We start from the raw sequence: 14229 nt of genomic DNA, 5'->3' as shown, positions 1-14229 counted from the left end.
ATTTAAAATAGATATATAAAATGGACTTCTACAAGAAGGTATGGTCACCAGCACACGCATACAGTTGGGGTTACGGAGCTGCAATCTGATTGGCTGAAACTTTAAACAGTTATAACTCCCTTGGTTTCAACCAAACAGGATGGGATTTGGAACATAGATATATAAAATGGACTTCTACAAGAAGGTATGGTTACCATGCACATGCATACATGTGCGTGTACATGCGCTGCAATCTGATTTGCTGAAACTTTAAACAGTTTTAACTCCCTTGGTTTTCAACCAAACGGGATGGGATTTAGAACATAGATAGATTTAATGAACTTCTACAAGAAGGTATGGTCACCATGCTCATGTATGCACGTGCGTGCACGTGAAATGGGTAAAATGAAAAATACACTTGAATGAACGAATTTTTGAAATACTTTTGGATTAAATACTTTAATATTTAGTATATCAAAATATATAGATTGTTTTGATAAGATGATATGGTCATTACGCACATGCATTCACCTGCGCACATATGCAATGATTATATTTGAATGAGCATGGTACATTTCTGGGTAAACGTTGTTAAAGTCTCAAATGCATAGAGTTAGTGTTATTTAATGAAGCTTACAGGGAATATGGCACCAAAAGGGAGTTGGGGAGCGTTTGGGGAACATCTGTAACGGTCCCCGTTACAATTAGCACTAGTTGAAATATGCATCACAAAAATGAAATAAACTCCATAAAAGCTCAATAGTAAACACACTGTCATTACTCCGTACAGACTAGCACGTCGATACACTTGGTCCGTGCTGATCAGATTTTGGCCAGGGAAAATATCACAAGTGGAAAGAGAAGTTATTTGGTATTTTGGTATTTGTGCGGTTGAAAGGGGGGGGGGGTATTATAACTGCTGTTCATAGGGTATAACTGTAAATTGTCTATCTACGTGTAGCTCTAATATAATGTACATTCTATACAAAGTCATGTATACAGTCTGCAGTTGGTTTGCGTCGTAAAATTCATTTGTCCACATAACTGATTATTTTAGTACTAATCTCAAATCTAAACCAAGAAATTTGATGTACGGTAATTATTTACTTCAAATCTTACAAGCAATTAATCAGAATATAATTTTTTATGTGTACATCTATACGTTCTTTAACACAAACGCGGAGAAACGCCATCCCCTGTTCAGATTGACATTTAAAAATTTGAATTTTTGAGGCGGAGGGGGGGGGCATGCAAAAATAATTGACATGATCGTTATTTAAATATTCTTGGAAGACAGACATTTCTGCCGAATTCCATTTTGAGATTTTTTTAAAATGTGTCGAGGAACATAACTGTTTTATGATTATGTTTTTACAGGAAGTCTTTCGAGATTTCAGTATCCCTGCCTGACAGTCTAGCTATGTTTTTTTAATAAAAATATAATTTCTTAAGGAGTATTTGCGAGATGATTTTAAAAGCTAGGGTAGGGATACGGGAAACCTGGTTGAATACGGATAATTTTTATTTACTCTTTTGTATATTGAACTCTCCTCTCTCTCTCTCTCTCTCTCTCTCTCTCTGTGTGTGTGTGTGTGTGTGTGTGTGTGTGTGTGTGTGTGTGTAACCACCCGTTAGGGCAATAATAGGCATAAAATCCCACGCACTTTACGCTGTACCATTTATCAAGCCTTAGGACAGATCAAGGATTTTTTTCAGGCGAGATGTCGAAACTTTATAAATTGAATAATAATTTTACTTTGGACAAGAAATTGTCCTAAACGCCCAATATGAAAGAGAAATAGAGGTATTGTGAGCAATGAGCTCACTAAATGATGCCCCCGCCTCCTATATGGTTATAATGACAAAGTACTTATTTTGCTGTTGTCGGTAAACCTAAAATATGTGTTGGATCAAAAAGTAAAATAGGAGGTACACAATGATAATATGTAATAAACTTGAGATTCTGTGAAATTTTCATTAAATTTCACTCAGTGGTATAAGAGGATTTGCGGATAAGAGATGGGTACCCTAAAGCGTAACAGACATCTACGGACGGACGGACGGATGTACAGATGGACATAACGATTACGCTTTTCAAGCGGGGGTATAATAAACGTGATATATACATCACAGGAATGAGTACATTGGGAATTTTCTCAAATACCTTCTCAAACGTGTCGAACCTGGACGTGGACAACAGACAAGAGAATTTTTAAAAAGCTAATTTTAGGTAGAATGTGGAATTCTCACGGGGAGTTTGCTGTCTCTTCCTATATGCTTTGGCTAATAATAATTAATTATTTATGTCAAGAAATTTAATTCACATTAAATTCTATTTTCATTATCATTGTACCACAGAATCAAACTCGTTTATTATACCCCACACAAGGTATAATGTTTTTGACCCGTCCGTCAGTCAGTCAGTCCTGTTTTTTTTGTCAGCGCAACTCCTCATAAACCAATGCATAGAATTTTGTTAAACTTTGCAGATATTTATAGGAGACAATGTGTAGATTTGCACATCACCCATCTGTACATCACCAGGAAATTCCGAATTCTTTAATTTTTTCGGGAATATCCACACTTTTACATTTAGATTTTGGCCATATCTTGAATATAGAGATGAGCAGTTTGTCAGCGCAACTCCTCATAAACCGCTGCACACAATTTCGTCAAACTTTGCAGATATTTGGGACACAATGTGTATAGATGTGCATATGACAAGGAAATTACGATTCCTTTATTTTTTTCTAAGAATTTCAGCACTTATCCTTTTGGGGGAGCGTGGGGTATATGAACTTGCTCACTTTTTCTTTCATTGTGCATAAAATTATGATAACTTTAAATCAAATTATATTAACATTAAATCAAATTATATTAGGTCTAATAAAGCCAATACACAGTATTTATTAGATAACATTTGATCATAAAGAAATCCGATCTGTTTCAGACGTTTTTCTTAAATTATTTTTATGAGAGTGTTATGCATGTTTTATTACCCCCCCCCCTCCTATCACAGGAAAATATCTCCAAAAGGTGAATGATTCGTTATAATGCATGCTTTATTATAAATTTGAAGAAATTAAACCATGTTTTCATAATTTTTATTCACAACATTTACAAACAAGAGTAATGTTTATTTTTGAAAAAAAATATTTGCATTTTTTTCAATCAACCTCACGGAGCTTTCAACCTTTGATATTTTCCCTGACCAAATAAAATGATCGGCATGGGCCACGTGTGTCCAAGCATCTTTTACTGTTGAGTTAGCAATGGATTACATGACTTCTGAGATGCATTTTTCAATAAAAGTAAAATAGGACAATTCTTTCGACATGTGCACATCCCTGTAACGATAGCAGTATTCAGGTAAATGTTTTTATCACTGCGTTTGACGCGTTTTCTCGACCTGCATGGATTTTTGCTGTACATGAATGGATTCCGTGTTGTGTATTTTCTATATTGCAGCAAATGCATTCAAAAATAATTTAATTCTCGGTATAGTTCTAGTTTTTGTTGAATTTTTACTTTTCAAACATGTATTTGGTCAGTTTATGGACTTCTAAAAACTATGCTATCGGAGATGTGTACATGTCGACAGCCAGGCTAGAAAATCACTCAAGTGAAACAATTGTAGAAGGCTTTATATAGCAGGTACAGGTGACCAAAAATTTTCAATTAAATATGGCGGAATCGATGAAATATGGCGGACAAAGGCGCACAGGAATGTAGTAAGTCGTACAAAGATGAAAAATGATGCCTTTTTAAGAGTTCATGTCAGCACATGTCAGAGCATAACTTAAATGAAATCAACAATTTTTTTTCCGTGTTGGTTACTTATGATAGATATGTACATTCTGCATGTAAATTAGAGTAAATAGAGTAAGAAAATGCCATTTAAATTACATTGAAAATATTGCAATACATACCGCAACACAGTTCAAAATACTGCAATATATCGCAAATTTTTGTCGTAGCTGCAGATCTGTAGCTCACTGGTGATCGATCAACAGATCTGTCTTTGAGAATAACTTCTTCACTTCAATTTATGGTCACTTAATTCTCAGAAATTGTGGATATCTGTCTGCTGGTACCCCTGACGACCCTTTTATCAAAGATACAATAACGTCTTTGAGAACGCATGGGGTTGAACATGACGTCATCAGTCACAATGAACTCCATCGTAAGTATCCAATGATCAACGTTCCTACGGGGGCTATCGGAGTTCTTGACCACAGCGGGGGGATACTGAAGGCGAATAAGGCGCTGTATGCATTCCAGGTGTGTTTGGAGAAAAAAAATCTTTGAAACTGATCAATCCATAATTTTCTTCTTCTTTCTCTCTCTCTCTTCTTTCTAAAGTATAACAACGCTTGCGATGTCAACTTACAAATTGTACTTTTTACCAAAGTTGTACATAAATACATTGTACATGTAGATCTGTACAACGTTATAAAATTACATGCACTTTTTTTTATCATAAAATATTTGAAAAGGAAAATGAAAAGTATAATTGTAAGAAAACATTTGATTTCTACTCTGATCAGAAAGAAATGCCAAACTATTTTCATAACCTCTTTGTTAGAAAGGCATAATGTACATGTACTTTGTAAATTTGTACATTAATGTAGATTTTTCAAAAATTTTAAGGATATCTATTTGTTAATCATCCAATGCCCCATTACTTTATTAAAAAAATGTGTAACTTGTTTTCCATTTCGTCCCACAGGAAGTGTTTAAACGTCACGGGGGAACAATAAACGACGGAGAACAGGTATTTCAAATAATTCCTGGAGACATTATAACCGTAAAAACCTCCAAATCGAGGTACCAGGCTCGTCACGTGATAGTTACGGTTGGCCCATGGGCACACAAGTTTTTGTCATCTCTGGGTCTTCGTCTTCCACTGAAGGTAGTTTTTTAAATTTATAAACAAGAAATTCAAAATCATATTCTCGCTCATAAATAAATATTTTTAATATTAATAACTGACTTACTATTAAGAAACTAGAAGATCCTCCACTGGAGCGGAAGACCCTAAAATAGTTATAGGTATTCCTTATGAAATTGGACGATCTTCCGCTGAAACGAAATTAGACCTTAAAATATTGACACTCTTTGTGATGTTTGCTAGGTGATACGGATCTCCGTGCATTACTGGAAAGAGAAATGGAGAGGTCAATATTCAATGCAAAAGTTCCCAACCTTCATGTATGGAAAAGTATACGCTATGCCATGCTTTGAATATCCGGGACACGTCAAGGTATTAGATTTAGGAAATTATCAAAATGCGATTACAGAATTTTTTAAAAATTTGGACCGAATATTATTGTTAGTTTCATTCATCAAATGTGAAGCATTTTCCAAATAAATGCACTTTCAGGCCTGTCTTCACGATGGACCGGAGATAGATCCCGATGACAGGGACGCAGTGAATACAGATGACGTCACTGAGACAGTCCGGAAGTACGTGTCTGAACACCTTCCGGGACTGGAAACGGCTCCCTCGGTGACCGAAACATGCATATATACGGTAAGTAGGGACAAAACTCGACATGAATTACCCATGTAATGAAATTCTATTGAAATGAGAAAAAATACCAATTTTAAAAATATACAAATTTACTGTTGCAAATCTAAATTGATAAATGCAGGACCATTTTCTCCTGCTTCGTGTCTTGGTGCGACAAATTCAACCTCACCAGTGTCACTAGCTGAATGCCAAGATGCTGGTAACTCGTATAGCCCATAGGAAACATTGATTCAAATAAATTTGTCATACCTATGTTCAAACTACGGGTGATTTCATGATTTTATTCCCCCTTCTAAACATATTGATAAAACTGTAATAGAAAACATTTCAATGCAAAATGAAAATAATTTTTACTTAATAATGTTGATAGGCATCTCTAATGCAAATAAGCATACTATCATTAGTACTGTTTTAGGGGTCCACAGAGAACAGAATGGGAGCTAGTAATCATATGTTCCAGCCTTTGAATAAGTAACGTTTTCCCCCACCGTCACCGGTATTATACTTTATACTTTATATAATATTGTATGATACTTTAGTGAGACAATCAAGATTAGGAAAGGGAAAATTATTTTATATACAAGGGCTGTTCAATAAATAATGTCCTGAAATGTATGACATACAATACAGATAAAATGTAACATATGACATTAAGCTTGACTTTTTCGCATTATGGAATCTTTAATGAATTTATAACAAATTTATGTGACCACTTTTCATCACATAGTTTCATTGTGAGAAGCTGGAAAATAAGGGCTATTCCAGACACTGCATGTAAAATGAATGGTAAAGAATCAGTAACTAGAGTGAAATCAAACGCTTCATTCAAGCTCCTGTAAAACTCGTTAAGAATCCCAATGAATTATTCACTGAAATATGTAACATTTACGGCAACCAATGTCTGTAACAGTCTGTTTTATAGACAAATGAGCAGGTGGATTTAAATGATAAAAAATTATATAGTGGGCATCAAAATGGGTACCGTCCTTGCCAACAAAAAATATAACAACTCATGTAATGTTTGCAAATTTTCAACAAATAATCACTGATTTTGACTTTAAGACACATAGCTTTGATAGACATCATTTCGGGAGTAGTTCACACTGTTTTAAAGAAACGTTTGACATTAAAAAGCTTAATACTCAAAGGTCATCCTATGTTTTGAAAAATGAGTCAAAACGACAGCGTGTAAGAATACTAAACAAATTTTTTTAAAAATGAAAACTTGTGGTTATCCAGGTTTGTTTGAAATTCAAACAGATAATGAAACTTGAATCTATTGCTTAAAACCCTCGAAACAAAAATTTACAATAAGATGTACTTGACAAAAGCAGCAAAGGTCTGATAGGAGCAAAGAATTGCAAGAGCACAAAGACAGATTTATATGCAATTTTCTAAAATATTAGTTGTCTTGTTCAAATTCGTATTCGGGGAGGCAGTTTAATTTCTGTAAGAGTCTAGATAGCAAAGTTTTTGAAAAAAAAAAAAAATCGAAAGCATGGAAAGGTTAATGAGAGGAAGGAACCAGAATCAGGATTCCACTACATTAAATTTCTTTATAACAGCGTCCAAACCCGCACACCATGAAGTGTAAAGGGGTTTTTGGGATAAACAGAAAGTGAAACAGATTTTTTTTTTCACACTAACAATATTCGTCAGATCTTTCGACTTTTGACTTGTTTCATTTTCCAAACTTGAAAAAAACACCTTTCAGAACGAAGAAACTAGTCAAGGAAATCATAAGATCTGCCATTTTCCAGTATACTAATGATCATACCCAAAAATGCGTTCTAAAAACAATCAGAAGTTGGATAAAAATTTTTATCGACATTGGTTTTAATTGAAAGATAATATTAAGTTAAATTATTAAGACTAAATCATTGAAAAGCGTCTTTTGCTTTTTTCTGAGCACCGAGGACATTATTTATTGAAGAGCCCTCGTATAAATTTCTCTACCTTTTCTGTTTTCAATCACTCTACTTTATAGATGACTCCAGACAGGCAGTTTATATTAGACAACCATCCCAAGTGGAAAAACATAATCATAGGAGCTGGATTTTCTGGAAATAAAATATCTTTTATACTGTTTCAAGACTTCGAGTGTGTTAAGTTATGTATACAAAGTTATTTATAATAATTAATGATTGAAATATTGTAATTATAATAGCATGATATATATTTTTTTAAATATTGTATTTAAAAAATTAGCATTAGAATTACTTGTACCTTTACTGAAACTTTTTCGTCAAGAGAATGTAAATGTAAAATAAAATAGGAATGAAAGATATGCAAGTAATTGCAAGTAATTCACATAACAATTTCTTAAAAAACTGGAAAATTGTTTAAATTCATGTTTCAACCATGTCTTTTAAAACAGGTCATGGATTTAAGCTGGCCCCCGTTATTGGTAAAGTACTGACGGAACTTGTCCTCAACAAGAAACCCTCCTACGATTTGTCACGATGTCGGACCCAAAATTTTTCCCAAACACCAGTTATAGGACGGAGCAAAAAACTACCGCTGCCCAATATTATTAACTTTAATGAATAAAATTATGCATATCAAAAATCAACATGTATACGCACAGGTCACATGCTATCCACAGTTATTGTGTTGATTTGATGACGCGATCGTTAGTATAGAATTTTACATTAATAAAAAACATAAATTTATCGGATTGAATGAAGATGCCAAGTTTTTGATTACTACATGTAGCTCTTAATTTCTTTAAATTCAATTACATATATGTAATTAACACCCCCCCCCCCCCCCTAATTTTGCCGATATATAATAATCTTTATTGCATAATACACCCATATGGGTCAAGCAATATATCATAAAAAAAACAAAACAAAAAGAACAATGAAATTTTAAAATACAAAATCCATATAAAATTTTATTCCCCAAATGTTACATCGATGTGGACCTTTTCTTTCTCAATTCTAATGATTGTTTATGTAGTATACTGTAGAAAACATAGCTACTACATGCTAGAGCCCCTTCAATAAAAACGTCTGATGGCCTTTGTTTCTTTTTTTCTTGTAGAGGAATATTTGGTAGATGATAGTGCCTCCAACTGAAAAAATATGGCTTGCCCCCCCCCCCCCCCAAAAAAAAAAATTTCTTCCCACGGACCTGTATGGGGAGTCATAAGTGCATTAATAATTGAGTGTAAATATGAGCTCTAAGACTACATGTAACAGATAAAGCTAGAAAAAAACGAGGGGGGGGGGGGGTTTGAGAGTTAGAACTGTTGTCATTTAACTTTATTATTTGGTTCATATTCTGCTCCGTGCCAGTGAGATTTTCATAGTGCAAAATGGGTACTTGTATAGCATATCCGACGTTTGTTGCATTTGTTCCTCAAATTCACACAACATCAAGAATGAAATGTTTGCTGAAACATATATTTTTATGGAGCATATTATGTCAAAGACCTTAAATTTGCAATTGCTTTGGTACAAAGGAACTGACATAAATTTTAAAAGTAGAAAAAATATTAAGGAACTCAGTTCTTCGAGCTTGGTGAATGCTCTTCAGGTGAACAAATTATCATACTGACCTCAAAAACAATATCGTTTGATACATGTATGAAGAGAGTATTTATAGGGATTTCACGTATGTTGCCCAATCTATTACAACCGTATTACAAATTTTGTGGATAATCGGTAGATAAAATTTAAAATAAATTATCATACAGTCAAGTTTGTAGATACTAGTTAAGGATCCACCAAGAAAGCAATATAAGAACAAGTCATAAATTATTTTTTTAGATAAAGCACTGGAATATAAAAACAACTCACATACTAATGCAATAACATGAATAAGTCTTATAAAAATTTCAGTGGATTAAGCATTGCATAGAAAATTTCGATCCATATGAATAAAGGACAAATTTAAAACACCGACTACCGGTATTAGTTATTGAGCAATATAATTTTTATAAAAAATAAACATATGCCATATTTCAAATCCACAAAATAGTCTAGTGTTATTAGAGCCCTCCAGAAAGTCAAATTTTATATCCACTGGCTCTTTAGACCTTTCATCAATGCCCTCAACAGTAAGTTTAGTTCCCCCAAAGTGGAATTTGGCCCTGACCTTCCTACTGGTTCCTCCCCTAGTGTCAAGCATAGGAACAGTCAAGGAACCGATTTCCGTACACCCCTCGTCATCGATATATTTGGGATCCCATGGGTACACTGAAGACTCTGAAGTCGACAGCAGTTTGGTCTTCATAAATTGGGTTGTACGTTTTGTCTGTGCTCTGACCAAAATGGATTGTATCCCCCTTTTTCTAGTGAAATCGAACTTGTCTTTGCAATAAACTTTTCCGTTCATGATCTTTCTCCTTGATTCAGGATGTGTGCCTTCAATGAAGGTTGTGTTGGTTTTAACTCCGTAAGTATACTTGACCACCTGGCGGCAATCATTTTGGGATCGTGACCAAATATAACGGCCCCTTTCAGAACCGCCAAACCACATTGGGGGAATCACCACTTTACAAGATGGGAATGATTCTGTTCCCCCTTGTAGAACCCACTAAAAACCCCCCAACCATAAGAATTACGTCGGTTCCTTGCGGGTTTTCCCGATAACAACATTTCCTCAACTTTAAGGACAATCTTGTTGATAACGTGATTAAAGAATCCTTCATATTTCGTTCGTTCAATAAAAATTTTATCCCTTTTCCATGTTACGTTATCGCCCAAACCTTTATCCCTTGTTAAAAATTTTAATATCTTCATCCGATATATTCAGTAAGACTGTGGAATTGCATGCCATTTTTTACCCGTAGATTTTTCTCTCTTTTTACTTTTAAAAAATCGGAATAAATCTATGTAATCTCCAGTAAATTTCATACGGAAAGCCTCAAAGATCGGTTTAGAAACAATCTCCTCCAGCATTTCTTTGAACTGGGCGTTCAAAACCCGCCCCAGTCACCACCCTGAGCGCGGTCAATTTCTTTGAGTTTTCCATCGTCTGTTCTTCCTGTATCGCCATACTTAGTACCACCTGAAATATGTTATCAAAAATTCAAATGGACTAGATCTTCAAAAATTCTCTATGTTAATTAAAATTTCATCTAAGGTATAAAGTCATTAAATGAAAACTTCCAGGTATCAGATAAAAGCATTGGTACATCTATACCTCCACCGTCCAAGACAATGAACCTTCTGCCAGGCTGCATCGCACGAGACAATCTCCGCCTTTTTCTATAGGTAAACTTTCAATAAGGGCTGACCCGGGGCCAAAGAATATGGGGAAGTTTTTAAATACCAGCCTAACAAAGAACGTATAACATATAGCCGTTTTTTTTTAAATAGAATAGAAACATTTGAAACAAAATGGCGGATAAATACCTTTTCAGCTGCTTCTTCCATGAACTGTTTTGCAGGTTCATCCCAGATAGCAGGACGGTTAAGACCCAGGTTATTTCTTTATCCAAGGGCAAAAGGGCCCTTCTCCAAATTCTGTTTTTCAAAATTCTTAAAAAGTGGTCTTTGATACCGTATGGAGTGGGTAAAAACTTCTATGGCCAACATTTTTGTCTGTCATATCCTTGAGTTTGGTATTTCTGGAAATTTTCTAATTAATAAAAATAATAAGAATTGTACAATGATATTTTCATTACAATGTAAGATTATATTAATGGCAAATTGGAGACTCTAAAATTACCAGATTTCCATCTTTGTCATACAGCATCATTTTAAATCACGAAAGTAAAAATATTTTCTTTTCTTCTTCTGGTAATCTGCTATACGTGTTTTCAGCTTCGTATCCAAAGCTGTCAAAGTTTTGGTCTTCGTGAGCAGTAGAGTGGTGGGGGTTTTTTCTGACAGTAGTTCCCCAGCATTCCAAGGAACAGTATATATTTCATTGATGTTCTTCTCGTTGTTTTTCAAGAAGTTTCCACGCATGGAAAAGGCATAGCCAGAGTAGGTTGTTCCAAAGTCAATGGCCACAACATATGGTGTACCTCCAGAGGCTGACATCTGTGCAGCAAACAGATCAAGACTGAACAAGAGCTTACTATGGAATCATATGGAATTCGGATAGAGCCATGTAGTTTTATATCGCGCACCATAAAGAGGTTTTATCAATACGTTGATGCGATGACGATCATGAAGCAATGGTGCGATGACAGTAATGCCATGGAACAACAATGCAATTACGATGGTGTGATAATGAACATCGCCATCACGCTTTCCTTTTCTTGCTGCGTGTGGCATCATCGTCATCGTGCTATCAAACCGTCGCGTCATCGTTCTTGCGCCATTGTTTCATTATCGCAGCGCGCGCCATTGGCCCTTTAGTCGATTATCGTCTGATGCTTGATGGTGGATAGTGAACTACGTGGACCTAGCTGAATTCCATGATTCTCAAAACAGAGAAAACTTTATGTAATTTTCAAATCTTTAATCTTTCTTTTTCCCGATTTAAGGCTTTTTCAGAATTATGTAGAAAATAGGGCATTTTCATGGCATTCAATTTGAAATCATATACTTAAGTAAAAAGTAATCCCGATACCTATATTAAATTTGATATCATTATTATTAAAGAAGAGGCCATGAACATACAAATTACCGTTTAGAGACTGTAGTAAATCTGGATACATTCCCTTTGTCGAATATGAATAAAACTCCTATATTTATGACTGGTTTTTCCAAATTTTTCCATTGAAAAAAAGGTTAAAAAATGCATTTCGTCTTATTTAACTACAAATTATGCCCCAAAACACCTTCTCTGACCAATCTAAAGTTGATAGCAAGTTTTATAAGGAATTTATTTCTCAATTTTGAAAAATTACCATAACATACATAAGTGTATGTCCAGAACTGATGGACAATTCCAAGCTCGTAACATGTAGTCAACAATCGTGCACATGGGAATCGTGGTTTGGTAAAGCATAAATAAAATTGTGAATAGAGGTTGGAACTCAACCCCAAGAAATAGAATTTCCTTAGGGTATTTTTCCTTTTTTGCATTTTTTTTTCGATGAGTGAGTTTTCAATTCTTTTTACCCCCCCCCCCCCCCCCTTTAAAGATACTATGACACGTGCCTATTTCAACAAAGATGTCCATCTGCATTTTATACATCTTCACATAGGCGTCGGGACATGGGGTAGGAGGGTGGGGGGGGGGGGGGTTAAGCCCAGTTTTTGGGGACAAAAGATATTAGAATAATAGAATATTTATTCAACCACTTTGGGCCCACAGTGGAGCATACAGAATGTCCAAAATCATCAGTTATACATAACGAAACAAAACAAACATTGTATAATGAACAGAGAGTTAGCTATCTTCTTTTAGGATGTATAAAATGTACATTATAAGTGGCCTATGTATAATATCTGCAAATGCCTATATTGAACTATGTTGTTTTCTCTTATTAACTGAAGTTTGCATTTAAAAGTTGGCATAATAAAACAACAAACTCAGAATCTTCATAACCATGTAAATAGGTCAACATTGCTAAGAAGTATCAAATTAGGAAAGGTTTTAAAATTTTATCTAAAAACTCTCTTCTTGAGTCATTATAAAGTGGACATTCTAGCAAAAAATGCAACTCATCCTCAGTTGGACTTGAGGTGCAGTAACGACAGATTTTTCCACACCTGGGAAGAATTTACATAATATAGGTGTTGAAAATTGGGGTGTAGGTTTAGTCCCCCCCCCCCCCTAATCCTCAGACCCGTTACAGTTGCAGTGTTTAGTAAAAGAAGTGGTAGTTTTTGAAAAATGTGAACCCACCCACACACACACAAACACATACGTTCAATTTGATTCCGACGCCATTGTTTCAGTGGTACGTATATTTTTTACAGTTATGATTCACCTTGCTTAGTTACATGTAACATGCTTAACGTTAAATAAAAACTCACCTTGCTCATCACAAATGTTTTGAGATGATATGAATCAAACCGAAAGTTGAATTAGGACGCTTTGAAGCTGTCGCTAAACAATATGTTAAATGACAGATATTATCGAATGAATTTTTTAGTTAAACGAAATAATAATTATCTTTGAAAAATATATCATTTTCTTCAACAAACCTTGGATTTTCTTTATGCTTCATGCAAAGTACAGATATTTTTAGAATCGGTGTTTTCCTAAATTTTGGGTAGACAGGTACGAAAGGGGTCTATTTTGCTCCAAGATTTCTTTGAAAAACATTAAGTTTTAACATTTTTTTAAATATTACTAATGAATTTTATAAATTATTAGCTAAACTGAAATACTTATTTTTTATTCATTGTAACTCACGTGACGATTCTTATTCACGTGATTTCTTTTAATAGAAATTTGTGAAATCAAAACGAAAGTAGAAAAATTGAACTTTTCAGAAATGTTGTGCCTCCGGGTTTTCCGGGTAGATTTTCATATAAATGGGTTATCATCACAATGAGTGGGGGATACATTATGAACCAGCTCCGGGAGGAGCTGAGCCCCCCGCTGTGTGATTGGGGGGGGTTTCCCCTCCCCCTCCTTCAACGGTACCCCAGAATGTTTATAGGTTATTTCAGTGTAACGGGCCGAGCCAGCAAGCGACGGAACAGCATGGCTTGTCTTATTTCAGAATGCAGAACGTAAGTTATCAAAGTGTACTGACTAAAGGAAATTTCCCCGAGCAGTATTTTGAATACCTAGATACATACATATGTCATATATGCATGGGACGGCCATTTGATTGGGGGGGAGGGGGGTTAGCAGAT

At 34.9% G+C, this 14229-nt stretch overlaps 1 protein-coding gene and 1 pseudogene across 1 annotated transcript; one reads left to right on the top strand and one right to left on the bottom strand.

The window, feature by feature from the left end:
- Window positions 1-3992: 3992 nt before the first annotated feature.
- LOC134271659 (peroxisomal sarcosine oxidase-like) lies at window positions 3993-8062 on the top strand (the record flags this gene model as incomplete). Its single annotated transcript, XM_062753868.1, has 6 exons — window positions 3993-4260; window positions 4709-4891; window positions 5114-5242; window positions 5363-5512; window positions 7500-7626; window positions 7890-8062. Coding segments are annotated over 6 exons (1030 nt in total), but the record flags the coding sequence as incomplete, so codon positions are not given.
- Window positions 8063-9433: 1371 nt separating this feature from the next.
- LOC134271658 (heat shock 70 kDa protein 12B-like) lies at window positions 9434-11653 on the bottom strand (annotated as a pseudogene).
- Window positions 11654-14229: the final 2576 nt, after the last annotated feature.

This window comes from Saccostrea cucullata, unplaced genomic scaffold (genome assembly GCF_032062105.1).
Source record: "Saccostrea cucullata isolate Sc308-1 unplaced genomic scaffold, CSIRO_AGI_Scuc_v1 ctg8656, whole genome shotgun sequence".
NCBI lineage: Eukaryota > Metazoa > Mollusca > Bivalvia > Ostreida > Ostreidae > Saccostrea > Saccostrea cuccullata.
This window is presented reverse-complemented; position numbering and strand designations above follow the sequence as displayed.